The sequence below is a fragment of the Trematomus bernacchii genome, unplaced genomic scaffold, assembly GCF_902827165.1.
Source record: "Trematomus bernacchii unplaced genomic scaffold, fTreBer1.1, whole genome shotgun sequence".
Lineage (NCBI taxonomy): Eukaryota > Metazoa > Chordata > Actinopteri > Perciformes > Nototheniidae > Trematomus > Trematomus bernacchii.
In genome coordinates, this window is record NW_022987821.1 from 4,174,183 (window position 1) to 4,197,279 (window position 23,097).

Below are 23,097 nucleotides of genomic sequence, written 5' to 3' on the forward strand. Positions count from 1 at the left end.
GTGTTTCTGCACTGGTGTTTTTTGCACAACAATAATCGCACTGACCAGTTTATTCCAGTTTAATATGGGATATGGAGCATAAAAAAGCATAGGAAACACTGGAGTGGCAGGAGTAATACCAGGTATTATATTGCTGCCATATACTAAAAAACATTGAGATGTGTATAAATAATCCAGCATACTGGGGAATAACACGCTGCTTATCAACAGCTCACGTGTTGAAACCCCAAATGGCCAAACTGTGGCTTTAGCCGTGGATTATGCTTTATTATATCAACTGTTGAGATGCTAATACACTCCCAATGGGATCTAAATGTTTATACATGGACACATTAAGCCAGCGAGCTGAAAAAAAAAGGCAGAGGCTCTTTTAAAACCTTGCATTTTTATGCCATTTTTCCCATATTACAACAGTCCCCCTCGAAATGGAGCACACAATCACAGCAAGGGATTCAGATTACCACGTTGGCACGGTGCCAATACTGGAGAAGAGCATAATTAGTAATGGCGGTATGTGCGGGGAAGACAGGCAGATGCATGTGTTCAAATGGAGGCTAATAACATAATGATATTATCAAACTCATCAAATTGCGTGATGAGTTAATCAACGATAAGCACGGGGCATGGTGAGGCGCTCCATTAGAAATATGCTGTGGCAAAACATGCATTCATATCCATGCAGAGCTTTATGATGGTGCAGCTGACACCAGCACACAGCAGCATGCAGAGGGACGCTTTATGTGGAGCTGCATGTTATAATAATGTTGATATACATTTAATTCAGCTTTTAACGCCTCCCATAGGCTTTTACATTGTGTAGGTAATGCACTGTAAATACTTGTTGTAACTCATTTGCACCTGTCGGCCACCGTAGAATCCTCTATTGATATGTACAATCAACATATCTTCATTTAATCATCACAATGTTTAATTTCTACGAACTGCTTTGAGCAACATATCTTAAGATGAATTGCTATTATATTCCTCAAAAGTCCCTCTCTACTTTCAAAAGACGGTGTTACCATGCTTTTATTTTGAAGGGTTGCTTCTCAGTTTATTAATACACGGCCTCCCTGCACAGCATGTGTAGAGGAGGAACTATAAAACACACCGATCTAAACTGCGATGGTTCTTCAGAGGCGCTGCAGAGAACACGGGGATACTTCCAACACCCAGGAATACGATTAAGATAACCTAAAGGCTCCTAAAACGGCCACAAGTGGAAACTCTGTTTGGAGCAGTGGTTCCTAACACTTTTGTTTGTTAGACGTACCTCCCCGGATGAATATAATATATATATATATATATATATATATATATATATATTGTTGTTTCACTACATCAAAACCACCCGCCATGTTCCCCATTTGTTCATTTGCATCTATTGGATTACTATGTAACAGGATACCGTAATAAGGATACATACAAGTTAAGTGTATTCCCTCCCCCATGTGTTTCATTGTGTATAAGCTACTGCCTGAATATGCTTATTGAAAGACAGGTTTTCCTTTCATGTAAAAAACATCCTTTTGATATTTCTTTTCTCTTCTATTTCTTTTGCAAATTACATTTGATATTCAGGTAATTGCAAAAGTACCACCACAGTAAAACACAGAGGCTCGTTTTATTTCATTATATTTTATATAGCAGGTACTTGAAGAATTTGTACTGCAGGATAACAAAATATGAGGCAATGTTGAATATTGACATAACGATATCACTCAGTTCTGCCCTACTGCTGGTTTTAGTGCACTGCAAACGTGGATAAATAGTCTTGTTGAATTAAATAACCTAATGGAAATTAGGAAGTTAGAACCTTGATAAAAACAGTTACATTCCCGACCATTACATTCTTTAAACTAATAAAAAAAGTGCAATAACATAAACTTAGGCAACGCTAAATGACATTTTATAACCCTAACCCTTAAAAACCCAATTTGTGAAGCATTTTCATCCAGCTTAATTCCAGTGAAAGAAGTTGAAATACTATCAAGTCCATGCAGGATTAAACAAGATAGCAGTGTGTGTGCACCGCTAAAAAGATATGGTGTCTGTGTGCCTCCTATCTTTGAAGTAAACAGTAATATACAGGTACTTTTGGTTGGAAATCACTGATTTTAGGACTAAAACACTTAAAAATAGTGTCTTAGGATGTTGTTCTCATGCTTATTTGATGTCTGTTCTGTCCTAATTGCGACTGTATCCCCTTAAAAGCTGTAATATGATGTTTATTTAGCGTATATCTTATTGCTAACAAGCTACTTTTATGAAATAATAATGCTTGCTTTCCTGCTAAATTGAAATGCCACTGATCCACTCTGCCATTGGTTAGAAAAAAGCCCATTTCATAATGATTGAAAACAATGACGATGGTTCTTAAAGGGTCTAGTTACGCCACAACACAAATGCATCACAGAAAACAAGGCATGTCACCACGGCACGGACAACACGAGCAAGCGACAAAACATTCGAAACACAACGTGACATCGCCGCGAGAGAGAGAGCTTACTTCCTGTGGGGATCAAGTCCCTGTCTGGAATGAAGAGTTTATACCCATAATGCTTCTCCAGCACGTCGGGGAGGATCTCCAGGGCAAAGCGCTCTTCCTCTCGGGTCTCCTGGCTCCACTGGTCCGGGTCCACTTTGGTGTAGGACAGGTAAGCGTCGTAGTCCTTGTTATCTGCAGGTAGAGAGGGGAGACAGACGAGAGAAATGTCATACCAGCAGGTCTTTCTTTAATTCACGTTATAACCCAGGCGCAAGGAATGGAAATAAAGCAGAATTAAACAACATGTACTTCATGTATGAGCATTAAGAAGCTCCTTAAACCACTTTGCTCCAATTAAATGTGTTATGCTTCCTGCTTTGGTCAGCACATTTTTCCGCTGCTGTTCCCTCCAGATGCTCGTAATCTCTTTCCTATTCATTCAGTGGGAGACTTCATTGAGACAGGACGCCTCCATTACACTGACCTCTGGGCACTTCTGCCCATCTGAGTGCTTTTCATTACAGCTCCGTCCACACTGACGAATAATGTTACCTTGATGGCTACTTTGCCCACTGCAGGCAAAACAAATTAGGCTCCAGGCTGAGCCAAATGCCCAACAGTGGCTGCAAGGCCTGCGCGTGGCGTGGCTCCATCACCCACATGAAAGCTCTGATTGATGACGGCTTTGAGAGGGCCGAGCGGAAAGTGAGAAGTGAGGGAGGAATTTAAGCTGCAGCACTTCAGTACAATGAGTCAGGAGGGTGCGGATACCCAGGAGCCTCTGACTACTACAGGAAGGAGATAACAGCCCCCGGCTCATGCAAGTAACAACTCAACTCCAATTTTGTGCTCAAAGCAAACTGAACAACACTTTGTCAATTACAGAGTCTCAGTCTCTTAGTCCTACAGTAACCTGTAGACAGATACAACTTCGTAGCAAAATATAGAGAAGTCCTTTTCTGATTCTGTGCACAAAGAACATAAATAAACAAATGGTTTACATGAAACTGGATAATCAGGATACAAATAAATCAAATCAAGTTTTATTTATATAGCACATTTAAAATCGATTTTTGGTCGAGCCAAAGTGCTGTACATGTAATAAAAACACATTACTACAATCACAATAAAAGACAATAAATTACAACAGATATATAAAAAACACGTCGTGCTCCGCTCTGACTAGAAGGCCAGGGAGAAGAAGTGTGTCTTAAGAGTAGATTTAAAAACCCCTAGGGTCTGGGCCGACCTCACATGGAGGGGCAGAGTGTTCCAGAGCCTAGGGCCAGCTGCTGCGAAGGCTCGGTGCCCTCGGGTTTTGAGCCTGGTCTTGGGCACTACCAGCAGCAGCTGGTCAGCAGACCTTAAAGCTCTGGCTGGGGTGTAGCGCTGGAGGAGTTCAGCTATATAGGACGGAGCCAGCCCATTTAGTGCTAGTGCCAATAAAGGTAATTGTGTTCCCTTACTTCTTGTTATTTTTGATGCACTGTCCCCTTTCTGATTCTGATCTCCCAGTTTTGACTGCCACAAGTCAGATACAATGTATGCATACACAAATATAAGATTCTCTGTGTTTCTTTATTCACTAAAGAACCCATATCTGTGCCACGAAAGGAGAGGGAATTCAGAATTTGGAACACTTTGAGGCGCGATGGGAACACAGCCCTTTGAGGTAAACTCATTAGAGACACGAGCAGTCGTTGGATCTGTGAGTTCCTGTCTTCATTATGACTGTAGTGCCTTTGCTTTATAGTGTCCACCTGCAGCGCAAGAGATGGGAGGAGATGTTTAACCCGTCAAGAAGAAGGGCAGAGAGGATGGAGGTGGAGGATGGGAAGTGGAGGATGGGAGGTGGGTTCAAGACGAGGAATGTGGCATCTATCTTATGCAGTTCTGTTACACGGCTTGGTTAAATGCTCGATTCTGATTGGTCAATTTGGATGTTCCAGAAGACAGACAGGAAGTGAACACGGTATGGGCTCTGGCAGTTTCTAAACATTGGTTAGTGGAAAAGAAAAGGTGAACAGACATGGACAGTTACAGAGAACCTCGATCAGTGCTGCGGTCATTTTAAGTTACGTTGCTGTAACTCAGTAGTTTCAGCCGCTGCTATGCTATGTAATAAGCATCGGGATCCTGATCACAATGTCGTTATTCTTTTTTAATTAATGCACATTATCTCTTACTTAATATCTTCTCTATTTTACACTCCTCGGGCCATGAGACTGTCAAGATCTGCTCACCTCCCGCTGGGTAATCTAGATATTTTTCCCTCTTACACAACGCTTTGTAATTAATCAAACTCCTTTTTATAACATGCAATTCCTTTTTTACAACATTAGGGACATGTAAGAGTAATTGAACTGTAACCTCATAATCACTTAGTATAACTAACTGTTGGGTTTATATGCTGCCTCTTTGTGACATACAGTAAATCTCTGTTACTCTGTGGTAGCTGTGTAGGCAGATCAGGGGCTATTTCAGTGAGCTGATTCACTCGAGGTGAGTCTGGAAGGCGGGATGACCCCTGCAGGAGCACCTTGAGGAGTCACTCTCTCACAGGAGACTGCTGAGGTGTATCTGAAGGCGCAGCACACCTCTGAAACACTCCTCCGTCTCACATATCGACCGCAGAGGGACGGACGCTCGCTGCACTCGGAGGGGCGGGGGGAATATATATGCATGTGCACAGAGAGCCCACAGTTAGATGGTGAACTCTTGAACCCGCGGTGGAGAGTGCCAAGAGAGTCGGAGGCGTGATCTCCGGGATATTTCTGGGCTCCATTACATCTAATGGAGAGGAGATTTGAATGTAACACTGGAGCTACAAAGGCACGTGAGGAGGACTGCTAATGAGACGCTGAGTATTTCTAAATATGCTGTTTTGTTTTCCATGACGAATAAACAGCTACCTGAGGTCGTAGGGCTGCGGCTAATGATAATTTCCGTTATCAATTAATTCTTTATTCAGAAAAAAAGAGATTCCTGGTTTTCAGAATCATTTCCTGTATTCATTTTGAAATGAATTAAAGAGCACCTATTCTGCTCTTTTCTCAGGTTCATATTTGTATTCAATGCTACTCTGTGATGTTTACCTTTGCGTCGTTAATATGCAAATGAACCAGGATTCATTACAGTCGCTGTGTGCGGGATGTGTAAACTATTAATGCTTGGTAACTCCAAACTACACCGAACACAGACGGAGGCTCATAACTCCACGCCGTGCTGACAACACTGACATTCGTATTTATGGCAGGGTGCTGATGAGTTCCCACCTCCGTGACAAGCTCGCTCTGCTTTTGTGATCGTGAAGCCTATTATTGATTCCACTGACACCCACACAATGTGACAACTGAGCGCTCTTTAACTAAATAGCTGTGCTGACAAATAGCTGACAGTCCCCCCTTTTGTTACGTAAAGCTTACAGTTTTACATCTGGCAGGAGAGGGAGGCAATTAGTTCTTCGGGTGGCCGCAATGAAGCACTTTCTTGGCAGTGTGTGAAGATGCATTTTGGGAAAAATCTCTGTGTTGCAGACACTGGGCTTTAATAATGAAACATTTATGTTTTTTAATATCTTACATGCAGCTTTTTCTCAGTGAAAAAAAACTAAAAACCCTAAAGCAAATTCAGGCATAAAGTATTAGCCTACAGAAAAGTACAGTTTACAAAGAGAAATACAATCTGCTCCTTTGAGTTTCTTTGGGACATCTTGCTAGTATCTTTAGAAATGTAACAGTAATTCAGTTATTTTGTATGCATCTGTAAGGGAATACAGTTCTTTTTTTTGTATCCAGATTACATAATCCTGTTACTCTCCAAGCCTGCTTTATCTTTGCGCTGAAACTCAGAGATGAGAGGTTCAGGTGCAGTTTGTGAATGTGGACGTGCGGCGGTAGCAGTGATCTAATCGACCGCGGCGTGGAGGAAAGTATCCGGGCTCTCCTGAGACCTCCGGAGGCAGCGTGCTGTGTCTTATTGAACCTGATCCCCTTATACTGGAGAACAAATTGAAAATCAGTTTCTCTCTCCAAGCACTCACTCGGGGTGGCGCAATTAAAGGAGACAATTGCTGTTTGGCATTAGGTTCAAGGCCCTACATTTTTTCTTCCTCTTTTCAACAAAGCTGCCTTGGGCCATCCATTACGGCAGAGCTCGTCTTTCCCGCGGCCGGCACAGCCCGAGGTAATGACTTTCATTGAAATGTCTGATGTAGCAGCCATGGCGGTTAGGAGAGAGAGCTGGGAGTGTATACGTAGAGGAGCACAATACTTTTTACCTTTAAACACTCATAACTCTCTTGCTGTCTCTCTTTCCACTCCAGCCTCTCCAAACTAATCTCATTCCCCCTGAATTCATTGCAGCGCTGGTACTTGAGAGACTCATTACGGGGGAATCAAATTAAAACTTGCTCCTTGTCTCAGTTTGATGCATTCTCAAGCCAAGACTCATCCACCAGGACCAATCAGAGTTTTTTTTTTTTTTTTTTACGGTTGCTGATGGGGCCTCAGAGTTAATGTTTTTACTCTGGCACAGGGACTACGTTTGGATTTCCTTCAGCAGAATATATGATCCCTTTACTCATGTGCAGTTTGCATGCAGACACGTGGATTTGCAGCACCACAAACTAACCCCTCTTAACTTCATGTTTTCTTCTTACATTTCCATAACAGCAGCTCAAGATTATGTGCCTTAAGTGGTTTTTACACCACTGGCCTATTGAAAGTGGGTTGCTTGTGGAGTTGTCCAACGTGTTAGGGTTACATTTGACAGCCCTTAAGAAACACACACGTATATATATAAAGCAATAAACACAAGTGAAATATCCTGTACAGCAAATATTGCAAACTGGAATGTCTCACATTATTTAGTCTGCCTGTGTTTTTAGGCTGGTTAAGAAGTATAAAAAATGTTTGTATGTACCCCGAAATCACCTGCAGCTGCAGCATTCACAGTGTTTTAGTGATCAAGGCTGCTTTTTCCTTTTATAGCTAAACTCGGCAGCTCTGCCTGTTGGAGGCTCAGCAAAGCAGCGAGAGGGAACTGTTTGAAAACCTGAACTCCATTACCCAGAAGTCATGCATTGTGATGAAACAGCACAGCTGCACAGTGTGCACAGTGATTCGTTTTTCACAAGGATGAAGACATGGAAACACATCAAAGACCGGGGAGTCGTTTTGCTGCTGTTTAGGAGACAGTTTACAGAATGTTTTTGCATAAAGTTTTTGATTTTGCTCAGTGGGCTGAAAAGACACCTTGAAATTGACGACAACATTTCTGTGTATGTAACGATGGGAGGATCTTTTTAGGTGGCATTTAGACTGATAAAACAGGTGCATATTTACATAAGAATAGTGCCACATGCAGTTTCAAGATATGGAAAATAGCCCAGGTGGATCTTTGAGTAAAAATAAATATGTGCAGAGCAGCACTGATAGCGCTCAGGTTAGGGATTTGATTCTACAGAGGAAAGAAAGGACGCTTTCACAGCAGAGGAAGGCGCTTTAGAAATCCCCCACCAAAACAGGAAACACTGACAGATTATGGGAGGATTTATTATATAACGGCGTAAAGTAAATTATGTCTTGCACATCTTACCTCCATCTATATCCTCGCTGCCAAAGTGGCTCCTGTAGAAGAGCATGAGCTCGATCCGGTAGCACTTGTACAGCGTCACCAGACAGATGAGCAGCATCAGGATGGCTCCCAGCCCGCCGGCCAGCTCCACCGTGTACATCAGCTCCGCTAAACACAGTGAGAGGGAGACATTTTAATAACTCGTTTAATTAAAACCAAGAAAACCAGCAGCCAGGAATAGTTAAATAGGTTTTTACGATGTAAATGGTCTGCAAAGGCTAAAATCACAAAGTTCACGCTACCATTGGAATGTTTTGTTTTATTCCGGAACATCACTATGGAAAACCTGCACTTCTATTGGCCAGTGCAGAATAACCAATCAGAGCAGAGGGGCTTCAGACAGAGGGTTAAAAAGGTGCTGCAGCACAGGCAGTATGAGAATGTTTGCGAAATGACAGAAAAGCAAGTAAAAAGCATTTGCTTTAAATGATTACACTTAAAAGCAGTGCAGTTTGTTTGAATAGTTCAAAAGATTATACTTTTAATAGTCACATTCATCATTTTAATGCGTTTTAGATGCTGTGGGACTTTATTTATTTCCTTCTTAGAAACCGCGAAATGTCAGAAAGTTGAACGGTAATTTTGTATTTCTCTCATAACTTCAGCAAGATAAATACTCTTATACTGCATACTCATTAAATAATGCATGATGCAGTCAACATGGATGAGAAAATGTCCCTAGCTATCTGAAAAATAATATGTGTTTCTAGGTCCAGGTTTGGATGAAAAAAGCTTCTCCTTCTCTGTTCGCTTTTCATCTCTACCTTTCCATTTTGTTTAAATTCTCATTATGCCTTGATTATATCCACATGACACATAACTCTAACCGTAATGAAAGTACAACCCCTTCTATTCCTGTCACCTAATGCCTGCTGGCTTGATCGCAAAAAATCAAATTGAGGCAGCAGGTACACAACAATAGCATATGACAGATCTGACGGCCACGCTTATGAAGATTGGTTACACGGCTGTTGAGAGGAAAAGCGCCTTCATCGACAGATCGAAGCGCTCCGCTCGCCCCGCCATCGGTCATTGCTCTGACGCAAAACTCATGAAAAGCATGAGTGGAAGCTCAACTCATGGAAGTACTGGACTTCACTGTTGATTTTTCAGCTTCACACTAACTAAATACCCCCACAGAAGCAAGACTAGTAGTGTTCTTCAGGAGGATGAAGGGTGATGTTTACACTACAGGACAATGGACTCCATTAGGCTCCATGGTCCAATGACTCACCTTGAAAACCGAGTTGTTTGCTTTGTCTTTTCATGATTCTGTCTCTTTCTCAAGGCTTTTTTTATTCTTCTCGTTTTCTGTCGGATGTCACTCACAAAATCCGGGTGGTCAGCCTTCGTTGGCTGACTAATGGACGACAGTAAAAAGGCAGGGATCGGGTGCAGTGCCGCACACACACACAAGCATGGCCGGAGAGGACTTAGCGTGCATCGCCATCCATCACCGGCGCACGTTTAACCTCGATGCAGTGCGCAATGCCCATCTCAGTGCGGCGGCCATCAGGCTGACAGGTCCCATGATGAAGGATGATGTTCTGGAGAGCCAACGAGCGAGGCCCGCGCCGCTTCGTCACGCCTGTCTGGGCCACGACCTTCAGGCAAACTTATGTACGCAAACAAACTCTGTGCAGAATGAGCGCACGCTGTCGATACCCTGACTTCCTCCTCTTGTCTCACTTTCTATCCACTCATCCTGAAGTTTTCAGAGAGGGGTGGTTGCAGCTAACAAGCACTGCCAGAAGATGGATCCAAGCATTTCCACTTCTCCCCCTCTTCATGCTCCACTCTGCCCCCCGCCTCACTGAGCACTGCTCCTCTCCTCAGATATCTGGACAGTGTAATGAGACAGCTGCTCCTCCAGCAGCAGAGATTACAGAGAAAGAGGCCAATTCTTCTTCCATATTGTAGCGGAGCTGCAGTGGGACGGATTAAGACAAATTAGCTCCTGACGACAAGAAGGCTGGATTTGATGGAGCCACATGGCATCGTGCGATTCATCACCCTTTTTTTTTTCTGCCTCCATTACTGCATCTCTGTCTGTGCCGCTAGGGAGTGAGATGAAAAGGCAAAGTGGTGGTCGAATTGTAAAACAAAAAAGAGAAAAGCAGCAGTGAGAACGGCGAAGCTGTGTCTGCTATTTCTCATGTTCACAAATCTTGAATCTAGGTACTAGGTGTCATATAGAAAAGGCAGCTGCCTACTAATCCATGTTGCTGCTGCTGATGTGAGATAAGAAATGTATCCGAGGATGTGAAAATGAAGGAAAGAAGTTGGCAAAGAGGACTTTTTGACTGGTAGAAGTTGAACAACAAGTAGAAATCTCCATGCTCGCTTTACATACAAGTGAGGACATATTCTGCTTGATGCTGCACTGAGCCGACCAAATTCATTGGGAGTGTCGTGCTGTTTTCACAGCTTGTTGAGACAAGCGGGGAAAACTTTGATGCATTTTCCCCACAAAAAATACACCGTGAATGTGGCAAAATGGGAACCGGTCGATTTCTCGTAGACCAGCAATCATGCGAGGACCAGCCTAATCTTCTCTGGTTTATTCTGAGATTTGACTGTGCAGCATAAACCCCTTTAATATAGCAAATGGAGGGGAACTCGGTTGCCATCAAAGCAGGATCCAAAGCTGCAAGCTTAAAAGAGAGGAAAAATATCTTATGTAAATGTATTCAACACTCACTGGCAACTTTAAGGCTGCAGAGGGAGGCCCCCCCAGCCTTCCTAAAAAATAAAAAAACTCACTTATATAACCACTTTGGAGAGTGCACGTCTGTATTTCAAATCATCACGGACTCAACTTTCAAACAGTCATCCTCAGTGAAGCGTAATCAGAGGAAAAACTCAGAAATGTTTGCTTGAATTAAAAGACAAGGAGGAGGGGGGAAGGCAACAGTAGTCAGTGATGAAAGATGAGAACGAGTCTGAGTGAGAGCTTCGCGATCAAAGGAGGGTGTGTGTGTGTGTGTGTGTGTGTGTGTGTGTGTGTGTGAGAGAGACAGAGAGAGAGAGGGGAGATCATTACCAGACAGCCAAACAGCTTGACTGGCATCATAACACTGAAGGCTGCGTCTCTCCCAAAGCGATTTCTCTTCAAACTAATGCTTCCTCAGGCCGAGGCAGATGAATCGGCTTTCTGCTCTTTCTACAGTACTGTCCCATTTCTTTCGTCCCTCGGGCGAGAAACAACTGGTCAATTCCCCTAGTCCCGCTAGTTATTCTTCTTTATACTCTGTATTGTGCTGCAGAAAGATTCACTCTTTTGTCAAAGCGAAAGCTGGAGGTATTGAATGGTATATTCCACCAAAGCTGTTAACATGCCATTATTAAACCTCAAGGCATCTGCTAGATTAATGCTTGGATTTTTTTTTGATTTCACATTGTTTGGTTTGGTTTGCTTGCCTCACCTGTCTTAGAGAGCTGGATGTTGGCCTGTCTTCGCCCGTTGCCGTTCTCCACGTAGCACGAGTAGTTGCCCAGGTCGCTCTCCTCCACAGACTCGATGGTCAGAGAGATGGAAACTTCCTGCTCCCCTAGGTGCTCCCGGATAGTCCTGCAGGGGCGAGAAGGAGCACAGGAAAATTGACTGGTTGCATGTCGAACACTAGCATTTGCATTAACCGTAACATTATCCCCCTTTGTATGCCTACTCGGCAATTGAGACTCACTCAAAGTATGCTTAATAAAGATCACAACACCCCTACTTGTGGCCCTATTTATCGCCAAGAAACCTCTACTTTGCAGGGGTTACATTTGCGTTATCAATAAGGTAGGAGGTGACAGACCGTGACTGACAAGGAGCCGGCAAAATAAGTCATGACAGATTTCTCCTCATGAAAAAGAGTCCTTTGTCGTCTCGCTGAGGCTCTTGATCTTTACCGGTTGTGACATGTTGGTTCGGGGACAATAGTGTGACTGTCATGATGCACTACAGCGCAGAGCTATCACAAAACATTTTGCCACGAGGGTTAGTAAAAGGAAAAATCTCTTTAGATGTTTTTGTTGCATAGAATTGAGCCAGTAATATACACTTCGACAACAACAACAACAACAACATGAAAAAGACTGCTTTCTTCACAGAGAGTCCTAAAAACAACACTGGGACACTTCGATGCTTATTTGTCTCCACTGGACACTTGGCATGGTGTTGTGTTGACAACATTTTTATTTTAGCAGCCTTCATTATCAGTGTCTTCATTAATTTAAATAAGCAAAAGGAAACAACTAGCTTCAATGCAAAAACGCTGACAATGCTAACAAGCCATGAGAAGGGGATGTCAAAAAGTCAAGACATCGCTTTTACACAAACTAAGCACGTTTCCAATTAACAGTCTGGGGTCATGTAAATGTATAAACATTCCACAGTAGACGCCCAAAATACTAATATGAACCTTAACATTAGCATAATATGTCCTCTTAAAGCGATTGTGTGGTTAGACGCATTCAAACACGATGGCGCAGTTCGAAAAATATGTAAAAGAAATCATCCAAAAACAGCAAAATAAAGACCCAGTCCTGATAATAAAGCCTGGTTAAAGCATTTATAACAAACATGCATGAAAAACAGAAACACACTGTATTTAGAGAAGCTGAATATCTCTTGCTGTGCAAAAGTAGGAATGATATATGGGCAAATCACCTTTTTAAGGTTACAAAAATGGCAAAGCCCTGTTTAATGATGCATGGGGGCGAATAGTGCAAAGAGGTATGGGTGCAGCCTGCCGCGGGGCATCTGAAAAGAAAAACTCCTCTAATTCCTGCTGATGTATAGTTAGACTAAACAAAGCAGATTGTGAAGTGCAGGGGAGATAAAAAAACGCATTACAATACAACCACTACTGCATGGAAATAACTCACATTAGCTTTCCAAAGTGCTAATAATTGGTATCTCACATAGAAAACCTCACTCTCGCAAGTGAAATTTCTTTTATTGACCATGAACAATGAGGAACCATTAGAGGTAATTATGTTTACATGGACTAGCTGCTTTTATAAAAACTAAAATATGAAGAATTTATTTTAAAACTTCTGCATTAAGAGTCCTGTCTTGTATGCGAGCAGGATAATTAATTGAGTCTTTTATTATAATTCCTGTGAGCTTTTTCTAACACTCATCCCTCTCCATTGTGTGGCCACTCATGCAGAGACACAGGGCTGTGCAAGGTTAGGATATAGATCCACGCTGATGGCTTTTTAAAGAGGCGGCACCCATGTGTGACTCAACATAGACCGAGCTGAAACACTGTAGCTGTTTGCAAAGAAAAGTACAAATCAATCTGTGTTAACAAAAAGACTCCATCATGCATTCTTGCTGAGGAGTGTCTGTCCGAACAATTGACGATGTGTTGAACGCAAACACTTTGTGGATAGTGTGTTTATGGTAAAAAGCAGGATGGAGAAGTGGATGCTGTACACACCTCAGGGACGTTTGAAAAACATCTTGGAGTTTATGAAAGCATCATGGCTGAGGGGCCTAATATTACATCCTCATTATTTCAAACAAACATCTCACATTAGCCTGAAACCTTGTATTCCTCTTTGAACGGCTCTCACACCATCATCTCTATATCATCCAGTAACATCTCTCCGAGCAGCCTTCATGTGACACCTGAACTTTTGAACTGTGCCGAGTTGTCATGATTTGCTTTATTTTACTGGCTGTTGCTCCATAAAGTGTTTTTTCCCTGCTGTCTGCACCTCTCCTGACTACGCCCCTAAGGTACATCGGAATCAGATCAGACCACAAGCTCTTAAGAGCAGACTTGAAATGTAAAATTGTTTACAATGACAGATCACCCAATAGCTTGGAGTTAGCTAGCTTGTTGCATTAGCAACCGTTTTTGTTCCAGTTTTTACCCAGTCTGACACAGGAAACAACTATCACTGCTCACTAGTGTTTGGAAGTAAGCAAAGGAGTCCAATTAAGCCTTTGCAGACCATTTACATGCACACAAACCTATATAACACACTACAGGGAGAGGTGAGACGTACAACGCTAATAGGTAGTGGAAGCAATGCTGGACTGAATACTCCACATGGACTCCATATCTGAGTTCGAAAACAATGATATTTTACACTTTTTTTAAAACTGCAGCTGTGACTTTGCCTCTGAGATCCATGAAGTGTTGTTCTGCAGCCACACCATTTTTTATCAACCCCCGAATCTCAGTGGTGAAACATGGTGCCAAAAGCATCATTTCATGTATTACAGGCGGTTCTTTAGGGAATTCTCCTGCGTGATTAATTTCCATTTCAAAGCTAAGAACGCATGGAATGATGTCAGGGAGTGGGTTTGAAGCGGCGCAGATGAAAAATGGGAACAAAAAATAAAATAAATAAAAACACATAGATGGGAAGGCGGCATCACGCCTTGGTGCACAACAAAAAGATGCACTTGAACACACATGAACACTTTTAAAGAAGCTCAGGGTCACACTCTTGATCTCTTGGCTTGTTACCTCATTTGAGTATCATATGAAAGCAAGGTTTCTCACCGCATGTGATGCACTTCTACTTTATTCCTCTTCCTCATCCTTATTATCCCACCTACCCAATGCCGCCACCTGCCACCCCCCTTAGTCTTGCAGGCTCTAATTGGCCCGGTGTCCTTCACAGCAGAACGCGGCGCTGAGAGCTGGACACAATGTGCTAGATGGCTAATAGAGACATCTCCAAATGCCAGGTCAGTGACTTGGCCGCTAGCTCTCCTCGCAGCGTTGTCATGCTGCTTACAGTTAACCTTTTCGTTGGACGCCATTTGTAGACGACAGGGATTTTCTGGTCACACCGTCAGAGGAGAACAGTGGGGAAGGACATGAAAGGGTGTGTGGATGTGTGTGTGCACTACAACTAAAATGTGATTCTAACAGGACAAGGTTGATGATTTGGAGTAATAACAAGAATGTTTTGAGATACAAGATTAAGTGAAATGCTTATAAGAACAAATTGTTCTATGTTGTAGAAAACATGTCACAGAAGAGGCACTAAATACAAATGGGAAACCTGACAATTAGCATAAAAGGGCTACATTAAAATAGCTAGTTTTTCCTTTTCTCATTTCACTTTTTCCAATATGACCTAAATGTATCTGAACCAAAACATATCTCCGCCACTATCAGAGAACATCAACTTGGCTGCTCTACATAAAGTTTTCTAGACTTCTTTTTCCACACGGATGTTTCAACCACAATGAAAACTGCAAGTTTCTGTTTCCTGACATAAAGTTGAATGGGAAGTTATTTGTAGTGTGCCGTTTGGAAATGATACCCTACTTGTTTGAGAGTTCAATAAACTGGAGATCCAATGTCCTATACCACCTGAAACCAACTTTTTACCAGAAATAAACTAGTTTTTCCCATAACATACATGTATCATAACTTACAATGCATGGAGACCTCTTAAAAACACCAGATGTTGGAGTACTGTTTCCACAGATGAGCCAAAGAGATGGAGGTCACCCAAATGGAAAAGGAGGCCAACACATACGTTTATTCCCATTTTCTGTGCTGCTCTGCTATTAATGCCTCCACTTTATATTTCAGTGCAAACTAATCTCTGATTACTTGCACGGATAGAACAATGCCTGAACCGTGCATATAGATTGTTCATGATAAAGAATGCATAGCTATCTGCATTATTAAACAGCCGCATAAATCATGCATGGATTTCATTTAAATGATAGCGCGGTCGTGATAAAAAGTTCCTTTTGTGTTGATGTGTGGTCACACTGGTGTGGTAACTGGGTTTAAATAGGTGTTTACCAGTTGTGCTCCAAGGCCCTTTGCTGCTTCTGATGAGACTAAATGCACCTCATGAATTGGTTATAATATGATGCCTGAGCTTGAGTTTCACTCCCACACACTCCCCTCCGCCTGAAACTCCTCTATTGGACTCCTTTGTTTACTTCCGGAACATAGTGACATCACTATGTAACACTCGAACATGATATATTCTCTTAAACACTTAGGATTAACACTAAAACTCCTACTTCATTTCGGTCTCTTGAACGCGCTCCTCATCCAGATCCTCGATGAACTTCTCCCCCTTCATCCAGTAGATAAGTGGAGTGACGTCTCCGCTGTATCCGAAGAACGCTCTGCACGTCAGGTTAAGAGGACTTCCTGTTGGAGACAAGAGACAGGGGATGAGGTAACACCTGTAGGAACATGTAAATCAGGAAGATTGTTGCTATTTTTTGACACTGTCAACAGTATATCATTTGTAATATGTAGAGTATGTTGATACAGAGTGCACAACATTTCTTTCACAACATAAAAAAGCAGCAGGGGAACCCATAAAACAGACGCTGCTACCATCAGTTTTGCAACACACAGGTCTGGTCCTATGTGATATTGCATTGACATGTACCAGCACCAAACAATCATGAGCTTCCTGTTTTTATTCTCTTTCCAGACTCCAATTTACCCATTTCAAAAACTCAACAGCAGCCTCTAGATTCCATCAAACCGCCTCTTTCTCTCTTAAACCATCCCAGAACCTTTCTAAATTCCCTAATGGCCTCTTAAACTTTTAAAACACACTCTTTTAGCCTCTTACGTGGCAAATTCACAGCACTGATGCACAGTCATAAAAGCTTTTGTACGCTTTGGCACACCCTTTCCATATTAGACCCTACATTTACAATATAATCACTGCATTCTGCAGGAAGTACTTTAGGGAATGTAGCTAAAGTATGGTGCATCTTTAGGGATTGTGATTTGCACTATTAATGAATGCATAAAGCTTGTGTCAAACTGTATTAGCCAGTATCTATACACACTAAGACGGAGCTCGAACTGCAACCCATTGTACGTGATAGGCTAAGGGGCGGGACATCTCTAAGTAATAAATACTGCTTAAATGTCCTAAAATATGATATTTGGGAGAGTTTAAAATGTATTTGTGTTAAGTAATAGTTGAAGTATAGGCAAACACTGAAACAAATACCAGTTCAGAGAATACAAGACTAGAAAAGCGGTGAAAAATGGAGGAGAAGGAGAGAAGTCAGCTATCCAGTCATTTGAGGTCATTCTGTGTGTGCTGGCAGGCAGTGTGGTGACAGGCTTCCTGGGATGATGAAGACCATGAGAACAGAGAGGTAAGAAAGTGCACAGGAAACACATATCAACAGATAAACCCCCCCGCCTTCACACCAGCGGGAGTCCTCCTCTCCGCTCGGCTCATTTTGAACACATGCCCTATCTGAGGAGAGACAGATAAACTCCTTTTAAACCCGTTTTCTCTCTCTGCCTGGGATTAGAGACCTCTCATTATTCTTTCACACTTATCACACACACGCCGGGCCCACGGCACATCCGAGAGTGTGTGGCCTGTGCTGTGACAACCTCACCGGGGGGGGGGGGGGAATGACTCTGATCCATAAACAAGCCGCCGATGATCAAGGAAGGCTCCAGCAGTTGTGAGTCCAGGAAAGGCAACAAGGTGATTCAGCATCTCTTCATTAGCACTCCCTGCTCATTGGCCCTATGGCGAGGACTCAGAAGTCTGTGAGATGGTAGATAACTGTGCCGTATAATTGGGTACTTGCTAGTTCATAGATAATAGGGATTTTATTTTACCAAGGCCTGCTCTAATTTGACCCTCTCGTGCAGTGTTGCGCGCTCAGACAGAGAAGATCTAGTTTTGTGATTCAAAAGAGTTGGAGGACAGTTTCTGCATTTTGTCTGTGCATAAGAGAGAGAAACAGAGATTTTAGGGATGCTGGAATCTGTCCTGGACCACACATACACATTCACACACATTGCTATTCTTCCCACTTCCACAAGGGGGCTCTATGGTGCTACAAAGCAGGAGGGCCAACGTGCAGTAGGAGCACATGAGACAAACACAAAAAACACACACACACACACCATTTTGACAGGTGTAGGCAACAGTCAAAGAAAACACAGATCCTTTTGTGTGCCACCTTTGATGTCAAGAGGCTTCACCCATGGATGGGAACAGCATGTTGTGTTGTAGCACTGACAGCTCCACTGCTGTGCAGACAACAGCCGCGGCGTCACTCTCCAACACTTATTCCAAGGGGCTCTCATGCATATGGCTGCATGTTGTTTCCCTAACGACGGCGTGCTAATTTGTGCCGGTTTTACTGTGAGCAGCTAAGCCTTGCACGAAAGAGCTTGAATGCTCAGTTTGGGGAAATGCACAAACAACCGTGCAGAGATTTAAAAATGCACAGATTCCAAATCCCAACCTCTGGTCTTGGTCAGGGGGTTAAAGTGAGTCTTAATGCGATTGTCTCATCTCAATTATCTCCCCTTCGTCTGTAGAGCTGTGGCAGCGGGACGGAGACGTCAGCAAGATTTCCGTGGCTAAGCGGACACACTGGATGCCATGAAACCATGAAACAGGGTAAGAGACACAGAGTATGCATTTCTGCGTCTGTGTGCATGTGACATATATAGGCTAGTGCGGGAGAAAGAGGACATAAGTGCACGTCAGCGTGGATGACAGAGGAATCACACACACGGGAGAGCAGAGCATTCTTCGTGGAGGACTGAAAGTCAAAAGAGCATCGTCTTTGTGCGCTGAAGTTGACATCGATTACACATCACTACATATACATGCTCAAACCATGTTGAGTTCATCTACCAGTGCTTCTCATTCACATCCAAAAAGCTCAGGAGTAGCACAACCATTTGCTTTGCTTGTAACAACCATCAATGAATGAATCCCTGCAGCTAGCATCAGTAATACTTCAGGGAAGTGACTGAGCTGTTTTTGGAAAGGGTATTTGCAATCTTAACAGCAATGAGGACACAAATAGCTTCCCCTTTAATGTGTTTAGGTAAAATGGGAAGCAACTTGCGAGCTGGCGGTTTTAAAGACAAATAATGCTGCACAAGGACAGCGCAGCTTTTCAATTACTGGTTACTGCAAGCATGATCTTGATATTAATGGAGGCCAATGGCCGCCGGGAAGGTTGTTTACGAAACACACAAAACACACTTTTAACATTTAAAATGTGTACATGCAGATGACAAAAACGTTCTCACCATTTTATACATTGCTATTCTTCCTGCTGTGGCCTTCAAGGTCACCAGATCTTTACCCAACTGTACATGGAACCATGATCTAAATATTTTGTAGACCTTCGGGATCTATGTAACGGAGCTTTGATGGTGTCCTGGAGACACTACTGAGGCTATTTATGTCAGGCTTTCATTTGATCATTTACCCTTCTGTGTTATCTCTGAATATATTAAGACAGAACTTTTGTTGGGTCGGATAAGCCTTTATTAACGGAGTGACATTGTTGAAAGGTCGAGACCAGAAATGGTCCCAGGTTGGATTCGGACCTAGATCCTCTACCTGGGGACTGAACCCCAGTAAATGGGCCCATCAAGGTTAAGTACTTCTTGAATCAATATAAACCTTTCTTTGTGGAAATCATCAACAGCCTGTGCTTTTAAAAGCACAACCAAAACCTCTTGACAAAATGTCAGAATGACATTCCAGCAACTTCTGGCATTGATGATCTTTTCTCCTGTCTTTTAGGAGCAATGATATTCCCTCTGAACCGTAATTAGGCCTTCCTTTAATGCAACCGTCTGGGCTGAAGATAAGAGGACATGAGATTGCCCAGCAGCTTGTGATCAGCGGGATAGCAAGCAACTGATCTGGACTGAAGAAGAAGAAGCCCAGGAATTGAATCAGTTGATAATTTGATTGTCGATGGTGAAAGGAGGTTCCCAGATTTGTCGGGGCATGTGGGCAGCGATTCTTGAAAATATTTTTTACAATCTCTGAATGAGAGCGAGCATGAGCTTCATTATCTGCAAAACATCCAGGCGGCAAAGGGTTACATAAGTGATGGAGCTGTAATTGCAGTGGCGGGGTACCCACTCACATCGGGGTTGCCAGATGTGGCGGTTTAATTGTCTCTCTGTTCAGCCTTCACTTTGTTTTGTTTATCACAGCCCAAACCTCTCCAGTCACGCATTTTAAGACAGCCATTGTCTGTGCTATGTTCAATATGAATTTAGCCCGCGTATGGTCCATCTCCTGTTATTCATACTTGGCATTGCACCTCATTATCGCATAAGTAGGCAAACTGCTGCTGATGTTCCCCCTTAATTAATGCATGTCAAGCAGATATGAAGAGATGCAATACCATTTTCCTGAGTTTTATAAGCATGTCAACATGTGGCAATCATAACACATAATGCTCTATGATACGTTGTGAAATTACAATTTCTCTGCTCCGTGCCACTTTTGCCAAGGACGAGCCGTGTATGGAAATTAAATAAGGTTGTACTGTTTAATATTACAGGGCAGCGGGAAACAAACAGGCGGCTTGGGGTTGGGTGAATAACAAGTCCAATTTGAGCCTTGTGGAACTGAGAATGACATTTGCAAAGATCAACACCCACTCTTTGCATTGATGTTCTCATAATACAATGTTCTCCAGCACAAAAGCAAGAGCCTCTTATTGCTGCCCAACCACAACGAATAATCATTACCATTTTTAAACCTTGTGTTTCTTGTAATATTGCATGGAAAAGTCACAGTTGACTTCTCGTAATGAAAAGCTAATTAGATATGAATGAAACACTTAAAGGGTACTTCACATAACATTAGACAAATGCCACGTTCAATGGAGGAAACAAGGTTATACTACAATTAGAAAAAACAATGGGAAGATGGTGGTGTTTGCCATGTCAACTTTAAAACAGATTCTATTTTGCTAATGGTTTTCTGGTGAATTGTGAAAGCTTTATATGGCCTTCAATCACCTGGCTCTTATAATAATAGTAATAGTTGTCTCATTTCACAGTATCAGGGTTTTTCAAGGCCCTCAGAATATGCGAACACACAAGCACTGGAAAAGTGATTTCTTTATGATATGTCCCTTTAAACTTTTCAGAAATCCGAGTTTCTTTTGCAAAATATGATTCTCAGTCTGAAATGCTGATGTTGCTGCAAGATGAGAATAAAAGGCGGTGAAAAGGCAAGGATTTGATACTAACAGGACCTGACTGGGCTCTGGTGCAGGGCTAGGGAGGGACTCATGGTGGGCTTGGCGAATAACGATTAAACCGTCTCAAGAATGTTGTAATGGCCCCATGCAGTTTCAACCACCGACAGCAGGCCAGAGAAATGGGAAATGTTGAAGGGGTGGTAACAAAAGAGATTGATACACAATAAAGGGAAGAAAGACACTAAATAGCAGGTTCCTTGAGGCCTTGCTGGGTTACCTTTTGAAGCATGCCCACACTGCCAACAGTCCTTTCTCCTAGCTGGAGCTCCCTGTGGTTAGGTGCTCAGCTTGGAGTCACTTTAGCTATGCTTGCAAGGATTTTCTCTCCAAACTATTGTCCAGGGTATCTCAAGTGTTCTCTACCTCCACATGGCTCATGTACTGTCCTCCCCTACATGACTACAAATGACATGTACTACTGTGAAATTGAGAATTTCTGCTTAAAACGTCTCCAGCCAGCTTCATGCACACTTACATTTGCTTGTGATTTATTGCAGTTACCAAATCAATGAAATTATTTTCCTAACCCCTGTGTGAAGCATTTGTGACCAATTACTTACAATGAAGGAAACATCTAAAAAAACACATCATACAACTGTACCGTATAGTTATCCTAACGTATTGTATCCTTTTGCATGGCTCTTTTGCTGTATGTTCAGGCTTCACCAAAGCATTGATTGTGGGTGAAGTGGCCCTTGTCTCTCCTAAGCCATCAGTGAAAGGAATCTAGTCCCTAAATGGTCCAGTGGAGCAAACTCAGCAGCGAAGATCTAGACAGCTTACTGTGCTCAGTGAGTGAGAGAGACATAATGGGACTGAGAGGAAGAGAAAAAGTTGTGAGCGAGGAAGGAAGTGCTGTTATATCCAAATACCCTCTCACGGGTAGTCCATGTAATGAGAACAGGACTCTGCAGAGTGGCTGGGACAGTTGGTGCTCTCCCCAGCATTTCAGAAAGACACAGTGCTGGGTATCTGCGGCGCACATGAGACAAATGAAAGAGGAAGCAACGTGAAGTGAATGAGTGGAATAGGTTTGAAAAAACAGGAGGAAATGCTGCTGTAATTTATCACCTCAAATCTCCCTGCAGAGGGAGGGAACCTGTGTGAGTGAGTTTGGAAATCATTGCATCATATTTCTCCAGGGGGAAGGTGGGGAAAGTAGAGCACTGGGTTTACATGGTGTGACTGTGGCAGGATTGCATGTACTGAGATGTTTTCTAAAATATACACGAGGATAGCAGCTTCACATTTTACTTGAAATTATATTGCCTTTTCTAGACATGAGGGAAGACAGAGACTCTGGTTAGCCTGCTAGCCATTTTAACATGGCTAAACATTTAATTGTAAGTGCATTTTATCGTTCTTAAAGTCTGGATGTGTAAATAGACAACTATTTGGCAACTGTATGCTATTTGAGAGCTTTATACATTAAAAGTATGCTGTATTTTGTGCTTGTTGTGGAGTATTTCTACCCATAGTGTTCAAAACAACCCAGAAAATCGACAAAATTGCTGCTTTAATCAATACATATTTTCTTGTTTCCTATAACAGTGATTACACCTATCACAATAATTGATGAAAACAATATATTTTTGTCTATTGACCAATTGCTTACTTGATGTAAAGTGTCATTGACATGAACAGGAGCTCATGCTAACAAGCAAATAAATGGTCCAACATCAATAACAGTTTATAAATGTTAACATGTTTCCTATTTCCATTGTTTATTCTTCTTTTCTATGTCATCCTATTTATCACGTCTCCTTTGTCTTCTACCTCACATGTCCTCCTTCTCTCTCATGCCTTGCAGCATGTCTTGGGATAGCTTTGTACAAAAACAGGTTTCTATAATCATTTCCAAAACAGGAAAAAGGGACTAACAATAGGAGTGTGTGACAGAGTGCCGTGAGGAAAGACAGACTCTGCATGGAAAGGTTAAAGCTGTGGTGAGAGC

At 42.4% G+C, this 23,097-nt stretch overlaps 1 protein-coding gene across 1 annotated transcript in view; it reads right to left on the minus strand.

Annotated features, from left to right (window-relative positions):
* The window catches only part of LOC117498885 (interleukin-1 receptor accessory protein-like 1-B), a 170,849-nt gene that overhangs the window by 4,753 nt on the left and 142,999 nt on the right, over positions 1-23,097 (minus strand). Inside the window, exons 7-10 of the mRNA XM_034151044.1 lie at positions 16,131-16,263; positions 11,551-11,696; positions 8,087-8,233; positions 2,510-2,680 (exon numbers count right to left, since the gene is read on the minus strand). Of these exons, the coding sequence (XP_034006935.1) occupies positions 2,510-2,680; positions 8,087-8,233; positions 11,551-11,696; positions 16,131-16,263 (597 nt within the window). The remainder of the gene's footprint in view (positions 1-2,509; positions 2,681-8,086; positions 8,234-11,550; positions 11,697-16,130; positions 16,264-23,097) is intronic.